Source organism: Lissotriton vulgaris, unplaced genomic scaffold (assembly GCF_964263255.1).
Source record: "Lissotriton vulgaris unplaced genomic scaffold, aLisVul1.2 SCAFFOLD_956, whole genome shotgun sequence".
Taxonomy (NCBI): Eukaryota; Metazoa; Chordata; class Amphibia; order Caudata; family Salamandridae; genus Lissotriton; species Lissotriton vulgaris.
Genome location: NW_028242570.1, coordinates 779933 through 791327, shown reverse-complemented (window position 1 = coordinate 791327; position 11395 = coordinate 779933). Strand labels below are relative to the sequence as shown.

The 11395-nt window shown below is 43.6% G+C and overlaps 1 protein-coding gene across 4 annotated transcripts in view; it reads left to right on the top strand.

Annotated features, from left to right (window-relative positions):
• Window positions 1–3722: 3722 nt before the first annotated feature.
• The window catches only part of DNMT3B (DNA methyltransferase 3 beta), a 371865-nt gene continuing 364192 nt past the window's right edge, over window positions 3723–11395 (top strand). For 3 of the 4 annotated variants that reach the window (XM_086948367.1, XM_086948364.1, XM_086948365.1), the window contains exon 1: window positions 3723–3872. In XM_086948367.1, the coding sequence (XP_086804493.1) occupies window positions 3728–3872 (145 nt within the window). In that variant the 5' untranslated portion in view covers window positions 3723–3727. The remainder of the gene's footprint in view (window positions 3873–11395) is intronic. The other variant, XM_086948366.1, reaches the window with a different exon arrangement.

Genomic DNA, 11395 nt, shown 5'->3' with positions numbered 1-11395 from the left:
GTTGTAATGAACCTTATACTGTATTTTCATGCTGCTAAGGTTGTTATGCGTACTCACCCTAAATTTCTTCCCAAGGTTATTTCTGATTTTCATGTCAACCAGACTATAACTTTGCCTACGTTTTTTCAGAACCCTTCATCCCCAGCGGAGAGGTCTCTCCATTCCCTGGATGTGAGGAGGGTGTTGAAATTTTATCTGGATAAAACCAAAGATATTCGTAGGTCTGAACAGTTGTTTATCAATTATGGATCGGTCAGGACGGGTCTTGCGACCTCTAAGCAGTCCATCTCTAGGTGGATTGTGTCCTGCATACAATTGTGTTATCAGAAGGCTAATAAGACCTTAGGAGGTAAGCCTAAGGCTCATTCCACCAGGGGCAAAGCTGCCACGACGGCTCTGCTCCGTAACGTGCCGATTGCTGAAATCTGCAAGGCAGCCACTTGGAAGTCGGTTCATACCTTTGCTAAGCATTACTGCCTGGACACTGACGCCAGGGCAGACGCTCAGGTTGGGCAGGCTTCGCTGCGGAATTTGTTCGCACAGTAGTGGCGTTATGTTTTATTCTCCACCGCCGCTTTGGTGTGGGGATGGGCTTGCCATTCTATTCACTAGATTATGACTATACACAGAGATCCCCTACTACAGAAGGAGTAGTTTCTGTTCTGTAACTCCAGTTCTGTAGTATGGGTATCTCTGTTATAGTCATAAGCGTCCGCCCTCCTCCCCGGTGGAGATATTTCATCATGTATAGAATGCGACAGGTCTGGCGTGCTTCGCCTTCAAAAAGAACTGAAAGTAGAGGGACCTGCTATGCATTCTGGGATACTGGGAGAAGTTCTGGAAAGTTCTCTTAAAGGCACAGTATCATATTTAAGCCACATAATGGCAGCCTATGGGGCTTGTCTGTCCCTACCTTCCTCTCTATCATTCCAGAGTCTTTGACTGACGGAGGCAAGTTTCTCTATGGTAGAAACTGGCAGGCTGTGTTGTGTGTGGTGTTTTTTTTGGTGGAATTTCTAGTTGAAGTACTGGACAGTGTAGCCTGTGGATATAGGCTGCATTATTTGTCTTTAAATTCTCTCTTAAGTGTCTTTGCAGTTTCTGCATTATTTTGACAACTTAAGAGATTATTTTTGATTGCCGGGGTCCACGCACATGGGCGGGACTATTCACTAGATTATGACTATAACAGAGATACCCCTACTACAGAACTGGAGTTACAGGACAGAAACCACTCCTTCCGTGCACAAACTGGTTGCAATTATAAGTGATGTGATATTTATCACACACGGTAATTTTTGTACCCAGTAAATGCCTCACGTTTCTTACTTGATATTGAAAGAATTACTCCATTTCATAGTGTTGTAAGAAGTTTTATTTACGTTCCTTAATTATGCATTTAGTTGTGATGGACATAAAATAGTGTTATTACATCATAAGACATTGGAAGGCTCCAGTAGATAACCAACATATGTTTCACCCACTGCAGGAAGAGACGGGGCATGCAAGATGGGGGTCAGTAAAAAAGTTATGCAAAGAAGAGGTTATAAAGGGAGATGGGTCTCAAAATAAAAGATGCAGAGAAGTGGGATATGCAGAGAAGAGGGTCTCGACAAGCGATGGAATGTGCGGGGAGATGGGAGTCCGTAAAAGAGGACTTAAGAGATGGAGCATGTAGAGAGATGAGTCTCAGAAGGGGGTGGCGCATGCAGCAAATGTCCTCAGTTGGAGGTGGTCCGTCGGTGTAGGCCAAAAAGCGAGATGTGGCTCATTAAGAGATGGTGCAGAGAGACAGTCTCAGTAACAGATAGTGTATAGAGCTGGGACTCACTGTGAAGTGGCGCAAAGAGCTGGGGCATGTGGCAAGTGGGGGCCATGCAGAGATGAGCTCAGAAAGATGGTGCAGAGAGACTGGCGTAAGCACATGGTGCATGCGGAGAGGTGATGGAGCGAGAAAGATGAGGCACAATTAGAGTCTGTGATAGGAGTAATGGGGCATGTAATGATCAGATGCTCAGAGTTTAGAAAATGATTTCAAAGTTTGGCTCGGGGAATCTTTGTCGCGCAGGTTCACTTTAGAGGTAGGTCTGCTTAGATGCACATGTCCTTCCCTGCCGTCCTTATTGTGCTGTCATTTTGTAATACAGGTCAACACACCGCAAGAGTGATCTTGCAGAAGCCATCCATTAGATGTCTTTGTCCTTCAAATTAATGCAAGCGGAGGATTGATGGGTAAAGTGCACATGTTGTAGCTTATTTGTGAAATTTGTATTTGTAGCTCATTTCGTTCTTTGTGCACAGTGCACACCTGCTATAAGGCAAAGGTGCTAGAATGTGCAGTGCATTAGAAGCCTCCATATTAATGCTGCAGTAATTTATGCCTAAAAGAGAGCCGATGCTTAGCCTCCAAAGTTATTCTGTGAACAGTAGATTTAAGAGGTGCCTTATCTATGACTTTGTATTCGAAACTCTAGTGACATTTTTAAATGGACCATGCATCAGCTGCTATGGCTGAATTCACTTAGAAAAACAAAAACGTAATGCGTAGAATACTTTAATTAACCGCAGCCACTGGTTGTTGCATAATTTGTTTGCCCACTAGACGCTCTAGACAGAGGCTAGTCATATGCAACTCGGTCTTGATCCTGATCCAATAGGAACAGTCCAGTCCGAACCGTCCATGCCAGGTCCCTCCCTCTGAACAGGAATGTGAGCAACTCCAGACCGTTTTCAGCCTTGTAGACCTCATCAGTGAGGTGTAAATGAATCCAGTGGTACCTTGATCATGGGGCCTACTTCTGATTACACCCAGAACACTAAGGGTGTCTTGCTTAGATTTAAAAAAAGAAGTGGTAAATGGAATGCTTGAATGAATGTCAGCCACTGGTATTTACGCGCACCTTTATTCCAGTCTATTGTATTTGGTTGTGCCCACTATGCCACTCTAGACAGAGCCCAGCCACATGCGAATAGGTCTTGGTCCTGCTCCAGAAGAAACAGTGCCATGTGAACAGCCAGGCCATGGCCCCTTCAGATGGGAACACGAGCAAGACTTAAGTCACAAAAAATAGAGAGAAAAAAAGTATCAATACTTGACGAAACATGCTCTTACTGAAAGTATTAGAGACCGAATGTAAGTATGTTTGCAGAAGGTCGGTGGGCCAATAGTAAGCAGCGACAAACTTCAATGTGGACTGTACAAATGAAGACACAAGAATTTAATATTAACAGAATGATGTTATAGTAATGAGATTGATGTTGGATATTACATTTTTTTTTTATTGTTTGATATGAATTGAATACATACACATGAACAATCCAAGAAATTGTTGTTGAAAATTATGTAAAAGCATTGAAAAGGTACGGTTTCAGCGTTTGTATGATGTTAAATACATACAGCAGGGCACACAGGTCTTTCAGGCTAATTTTGACTTGAATACCTCTACATTCACAAATAGGGAGACAGGTAGTTTCCTTACCCTGTGTTGCACGCATACATTTGATAACACTGTCAAACTTAGGTTGCGAAGAAATATAAGGTGTGCGCCACCCTCAATATATTTATTCAATAGTAGGCACTCCATATATGTAGAATGACTGTCCTAATTTAAGGGATAGCCTTGCCTCTGTTCTATCAGAAGGCGAATGCAGCCCACTCATTAACACTTTTCCCCACAATATCTGCATCGCTCCTGCTGACATTGTCTTTTTGTTCTTGCAGGTTGACATGAAGGGAGGTGGGACTGCAGACAAGGAGGTGACTAAAGGCAGCAAAGAACTTAGCTTCAGCAATGGGGACTGCACCCCTCCTTTGTCCGACGCCCACGAGTGCTCCTCTCCTCTCACGGGTAAGAGGAGGTACCCACGTACAGGTCAGTGTGTCCAGTGGGTGCCTTTCTTACATGCTTTTTCTCTATGGAGTCTCACTTGCTTGTTTCTCTGTTCTTCCACCTTGACTCTGACTTAATGTTTATTTTTGTTTGCTCGTTTCCCTATGCTTTACATTTTTCATCTGTTATTTGCTCCATCTCCTATTCAAGTTCTGCTGCTGCCTTTTTCATGTCCTCAGAATCTCCCACGCCCTCTCACTTGTAAATCCTATTTCTCTACCTTCCATACCCAAGTCCCCATCCCTTCTAGCTGTGTGGCAAGGGGATATTCGAGATTCTCTCTCCTGGGCTTTCTTGCTGCTTTGTTTGCGCCCTGCTACAATTTTCTTGCTCTCATCAATCGCAGTTTTTATATCTGTAAGTGTGGTGGACAGCCTACCACCCCTCCATTTCAGTGCGAGGTCTGCTTACCACCCATAATTGTGGTCCTTAGCATTCATGTTTTTTGGAACATGTATAAAGGATGTCTGTAATGTGTGTCTTTTTGTATCAGAACTGTTGACTACTGCATTTCATTGGACTCAAAATGTGCGTACTGCTTGGCTTGTCAACACCCTTGTGCTTTGCTGCCAATATGTATCTCTGGCATTGCATCGTGCCTTAGACTTACCTGTTCCTCGTCCACAAAACTAGTGTATCTAGTGGGTAGGAGTGGCAAGCAGCCCGAGATCTTTTGTGTAACCCAGGTTTCCACGTTACAGTGATACTCATTCCTTCCTAGTTTCTTTTGGGGTGGTAGTTTTTCTTTTTTTGTGTACATTTCTTAATTGAAATTTTCATTTTACATGAAAAACAACCATAATGAAATACAAAGTACTGCCACAACGTTCTCCACTCCAACATACATATTATACTAAGTTGAGACAAAAAAGAAGTTTGGAAAGAATGAAAGAAACAAATTCAATAAGGAACAAAAGAGCCATCTCGCTTAACAAATACAGTTTAAGCAATGCCTAAGATAACCTATCCCCACACATAACATACACCCAACAAACCAATAAACCAAGCCACCAACCTCAAACATTTCATCCCAGAATCAGATCATAGATGAAAGCACTCGAATCGCTATCACAGTTGAGTGGATGAAAGAAGTATACCACACACAAGAGGAAGATCATTAAAATTCACATAAGCTTAAAAATGGACCCCACTATCGGCAAATACCTGGATTTGATCTTGAACTGTATAAATCCGGCGCTCATGCGTAACTAACAGGTAAAGTTCAGCTAACCATGCTTGATGCGTGTTCACCTGAGCTGTACGCCAATGCCGTAAGATGCAGCTCTTAGCCACTATGAGGGCTGTTGACATCCATTTTCTAAACGGAAACATCCACACGGGGATGAATGTCTATTAAACTGGTCTCAAAGTTATCACCAGGACTGGAAGCGTGTGCATTTTCTAGATAACCTCTGATAGGAGAATTGCATAGGCTTTTCAAAACTGCTAGCTCCCTGGTGTGTTGAAGCATGTCACTTTTGCCAACAGAGCAATACAAGTACTAGACTCAACATTGGGGAAGCCTGTGCAACAGCTTGGAGAAACAACAACATGAACCTGGAGTGGAACTTCTGCTTGATTATCATTTCCCTTTTCCCTCGATACCTGGCCTAAGTCTGGAAAGTATGCAGAAACTCCTTGCTGCTTGCCTTGCAGAGAGGAGGAACGCTCTTCTTGGGAGAGGAGCTAGACTCCACCTGTCAAGAGGAGTGATTTAATAAAGGAAGACCTGTACAAATCCAGCTGACAGAATGTACCTGTGCAGGGACATCTTGACAGATTAAGACTACCCTAGAGACCTCAAGGGTTCTCTGCTTACCTGCCCAGCGGAAGCACATTGACATCTGGGTTAAGGAGCTGCTCTATTTTCTTTATAATTCAAGCAAAGTTTCCCTACTCTGGTCCCAACCTGCCTCGTACCTATAAGGTACGTGTATTTATCTCCTTCGACACCCATTGGAAACACCCAGCAAGAGGTTCCGTCCCATCGGATGGCAGAGGTCGCCCTAATTACGGAACGATGGGAACCATTCCTCCAGCTGTTATGGTTCACAAGATATTACTGGTTGAAGCTGCTTTGCTGAAGATCTCTTTCATCATGAACAATAACAGGTAGCTCCTCCTCTCTCCAGTGCATTTTCAGTGTGTGCCTGCCGCATGTGGGTGCCGTCAAAAATCTCGGCGGCATTGATCATCTGGCCAGTCACTGTCTACAGTAGAGAGTTCATTTAGTGACTGGTCTCAAAACTCCTGCCCATATCCTTTTCCTGGCACTGGCTCACCCAAAGGGTTGCTTGGCATACTCCCTGTTAGCAATAGATCCATAAAACCAGCATAAACCTGTGGATTTACTGGACCACCATTTTTTTCGTAGTCGGGGAAAGTGACAGCCAAGGCAGGTGATTCATCTTGTTTCCTTTCTGCCACCGCAGCGATTCAATGCTCAACACTCACAGGTTCTATTATGTCAGCAATGATCTACACATAAAATAATTTGAAAATACATAGTTTTTTGGGTAATATGGCCTTCGGTATTACCACTACTACTATCTAGGTCTATTTTGTTAGCATGTGAGATAAAAGATTAAAACAACATTGGGCTTGTGAGTGCTTGAGCGACTGGTACTGTTGTTGTCGGTCATCCTCAGAAGCATGACCGGTGTGGGTCAGTCAAGTAACTGAGGGTGATACAAAGGTCTCTACAGGTATTTTCTGACTGTATTGTCCTATCCTAAGTCCCTACCACACCTTGAATTCTACACTACAGACCTTTCAACACTAGAAGGAGTGGAAACATGAACTTCAGAAAACAGACCGTTAAAACCAGAGGCCAGGTGTGCCTTCTGGGGCAGGTGGCTGTGGCTTTCGAGGCTCAGAGTTAAAAAAAAGTAGGCTAAATTCAACTTTTCAAAAGAACTTTATTTTGCAATTTTGTAAAAAAAAAACAAAGGTACCGCACAGTGATTGCAATCAACAAATAAGAGATAAGTGATACATTTCATCCCCCATTACATGCAGAAATACGTGATTTCCACAGAGATGCAGTCATATATACAATACAGGAGGTCGGGTTTTACAGTGTCCTGACAAGGGGAGTGCACTAGGTGCTTCCGCTACTCAGAGCAAATCTCAGTGTTGTGACTGTCGGCATAGGGAGGGGATGGCCTTGCTGAGATTGGGAGCTGGGTGTGTCTTCAAGCGTAAGAAGATAATCTTGCAATGGCTGCCATATGCCGCGAAGTCGAGTTGTGAGTGGTTGTAGACTGGCATACAATTTGCTGTTAGTGTTGCAGTGTATTAAGCTGTTGATCCATGCTTTCTGTGTAGGAGGGTGCCTGCTGCCCCATTGTATGGCAATTTCCCGTTTAGCGAGCATTAGAGAGACAGCAATGAAACAGCTGTCTACTTGGGGATATCATGTATATATATATATATCCCAGGAGCGCTAGCAGTGGCGAGGGTGTGAGTGTAATTTGAGTCATGCTCGACAATTCATCGAATGTGACCAATCAGTACCAGGCAATCTTGTCACAGGTCCACGTCATGTGGGCAAAGTCCGCTGATGGTGAGTGACATTTTGGGCATGCGTGAGAGCGAGAGGTATCTATCAGATGTAGTTTAGCCGGTGTTGGTGACCAAGATCCCGCTCCCAGGCTGCACAGACTTTAGCACCTCTGGTTAGGAGCAGAGCCAGGCTTGTCTTCTAAAGTTTAGATATTAAATGATCCCCACCCATATCTGTGATAAGTAGTGTCTGAGTGGAAAAATCATCCAGTTCCAGGGGATAGCTGAGAATCTGAGCCCTAAGTACCACCTGCATCCGCCGCAACACAAACTGGTCCATCAGGAAAGCCGCCTGGAAACGAGTATCCTCCATAACCGAGAATACATGTCCACCCTGGTAGAGGTCACCTATGGTGGTCAAAGAATATTTAGTAAGTGTTCGGCGAACCTGGGCCTTTTGTGAAATAGGCAGCCAGGGATTGGCGGCCAGGGGGAGGGCCGATGAGTATTGTAAATGGCCACCTGTCATCTGGATCAAGTGCTTTCAGGTCCAACTAGTTGTGGACACCGTCTGGATGTCTTGGGGATCTGGTGGCAGTCCCTCCTGCAGCAATGCGGCCAGCGGGACTGGGTTAGCGAGATCAGCTTCCTGCTTAGTGTATGGTATCTGAGTATATTAGTGGTATCAGGACATGCAAAACAACTTTTATTTTCTACATATTTCAAATTTTAAATTCTGTATGCTTGATGATTGTCTTCTTAGAAAGTGTATGCACATTTTATTAGGTCTGAGTGGGTTATGATAACAAGCCAATGATGAAGTCTATATAGACTTAATTGAATATTTAGGAATAATTATGTCGGGTGCCATGGTTTTTGATGTGTTTATCACAAAAAGATATGACACAGGCAGTAGTCCTGACTTATTTATAGCGAAACGAATATATAAAAGTCAGTAGGCTTTTGCGAGGTGAATTGTTCCGGCACTCTGTTAAAGCCTGTAAGACATCTATTTTGTTACATGGAATCTCGCAGATTACTATTGCAGGCAAAGGTTTTGATGGTGGTTACCCACTCCTCTCTTACAAATCATGGGGGCAGATTTGCACAGTTAAGACCCTTCTTAGGCTCTCTTAACAGTCATCATATTCTGTTTTGCCAAATGAAGTTTTACTAAAATGTGTAATTCTAGGAGTGTCTGCCTGATGGTTCCCTTTTGAGAATGTTTGTGCTCAGTTTAGTAGGCCTGGATAGGTTGTGGTGCCAAATCAATGATAAAGGCTATAGTGAAGTAGTGTGGCTCACTGGTTAGAGGCGGCAGACCCGAGAGCAGAGGACGGCCCGGGACCAGGGGTCGATTCCCGGCGCGGCAGGTTTCTGGACCAGGGTCAGCGGACTCGATAATTCTCTCGCCTCGGTGCCCACTCTGATCAGCGATCACACTCGGCAACTCTGGGCATTAGCTTGCCTCATCTTCACTAACGGCCCCACCAGACCGCCGGGGATGCCTGGTCTCACCCTGGAGATACCCATTAAGGGACCATCTCTCAGGGAAGCCAGGAAGGGTTTCGCAGCGGTCGAAGCGCCTTGGGACCCTACGGGTAAGTAGTGCGCTATATAAATGCCTATACATACATACATAGGCTTGATTGGTTCAATGGTAAACGTTATGTCTGGTGACCGAGATCTGACTGTTTATTATAAAATATTACAACAAAGGCATCAGGCCTGCCATATTTATTGTGAAAAGCGTTTGGTATTGGCAGATATGAAAAACTCCTTCTGCAGCAGAGTATGGGGATACGGACTCATATTTATTTTTGTGTTAAAATTAAGCCCAGCTGTGCGTTTTGGACTCTATACACACACACTCTCGCTAACCCCCACCCCCCAACTTTTATACAGCATAAACAAGGCCCAAGAGCATTGAAGTGCTTTTCATGAGCACCAAATTACATTACACAACTTCTGAGTCATTTTATTTTAAGCACAGAAGAGTGATTTGCCCAGAATTGGTTAAGAAGGCCAATTTCACACTTTTCAATTAATGTGCCTTTAACCTGTCTTGTCTTTCTGAATGTGAGAAGGAAATACCTTTGATCACATTTCTTTAACAAAGTTAATATGTTCCAAGGGAACTCAGATCACTCATGCAGGACCCAGCAATTTGATTTGAACAAAATGTTGCTACTGTTTGGTATCTTGTTAAAATTGATTTTGCTACTGGGATATGCGTGATTATCTTTAAATAAACACTCCTTTTAGATGATATGTCAACCATGTTTTAAAACAAAACTTAAGAATCCAGTCTGGATTCAATATACATGGGCAAAAACTAGAACGCTACTCTTTAAATATGAAACAGAAGTAGGTATGAATAAATTACCAAAAATACTAATTATTGAGTACTTTTATTTTCCTTTTGTTTTGGACTAAAAAATTAGAGTCTTTGCCTCATTTGAGAAAATTAATCAATTAAGAGACATGATTGCATCTTTATTTCATTGAGAATGAATTCTAACATTACGTACTACACTTGCAAGTGACGACCACAAGAGGATGTAGCCAGCCCGGATGTGACTTCATTTTGGAGAAGCGACATTTCAGTTTAATCTATGATGAATACTCGTATATACCTCCTCTTGGGTGACTTCTTGAGCGAGGCTATGCTCAAGGTGTGAGAAAGTGACATTCTGCTTCTTCTTCGGTTTTCGCTGAGACAAACTGTGCTGTGTTTCAATGCCACACAAAGCACATTTGCTTCAAGCATCATTGCCTGAAGAAAACAGTGGTGTGCAGACAAATTATAAAGAACATGTAGTCAATACAGGGTGTTAAGGATGGTCCTTTATGTTACCATTTGTAAACCAACTTTGTGTGCCCTAAGGGAATGCTAATTTTTGACTGGCTGCTGTGGAATTGGAATGTATTTATTGACTGTACAATTAATTAAAATCATTACAGTAAAAGTAATCGACAAATAGAAAAATAAAATAGTTAAACGTCAGATTATGTTTGGTAAATGGGCCCCTCACCCAGCGTCCGCTTGATCAGCCGGCACCTGGGTTGTAATCGTAATCGTGTGGCCTTGCACAAGTTTGTGAAGCCCCCAATGATCCCTAACAATAGTCTACTTAAAAAGTCTATGGACCTTCCACCTTGGCACATCCGTTAAAGTCCATAAAATAGCGCAGTGTTACTGGGGCGCATGAAGAGGGCCGAGATCCTCAATGCTTGTTGGGGGCCAGGCTGCTTTCTTCCCCTGGATTTGCAGTCACCGAAGTTTGATTGTGCTCATTGGCCGCCTTTAGGGCGATCCTGATCTGATGCGTGAATTTCCCCAGTCTTGTTAGGGTCGTCGTGATTGTTGTGGAAAAGCACAAGGCTGATGCTTCACTACACAACTTTATTCCGTTGATGATACAAATACGGCGCAAGAGTCGCCTGCGTTCGTTTTTGAGGTTGGGGCAGCAGCATAGGAGATGCAACCAAGATTCCCTCATGTAGGAGCACAGTCTACAATTTGTGGATTACCCCCTGCGAGCCCTTGCAGGGTTAAAATTGGCGATTCCTAGTGTGCCTAATCTCATGAGAAGAATTTTGCTTCGGGCCTGTGGTGTGAGGGCCTTGCTTAGGTAGGGTTGTGCTTTATCTGCGATGTAGGAGTTGTTCAGCGGGTCTAAATGGGAGCTTGAGCGGAGAGATTGGAAGTCAAGATCATAAGATATTTTGCACACTTGTCTGTTTGTAGCTTTTTCCAAGCGTTCAGTGTAATTTCCTGTAGCTGTATACTCTCTTCCTCGATCTTCAGTGTGTTGAACGCTTTGCCAAGACTGATGTACTAGACCGAGCGTGGCCCCTCAAAGACACATCTCAATTTTTGTCTTAGAGAATTGGCTGGAGCCCTTAGGATCCTTAGGTAGAGCTTTATGATCTCCCATTGGCACATCAAGTCTGGCCTCGCCAGACCTAGCTCCAATCGTAGCCTTGATTTCCTCCCT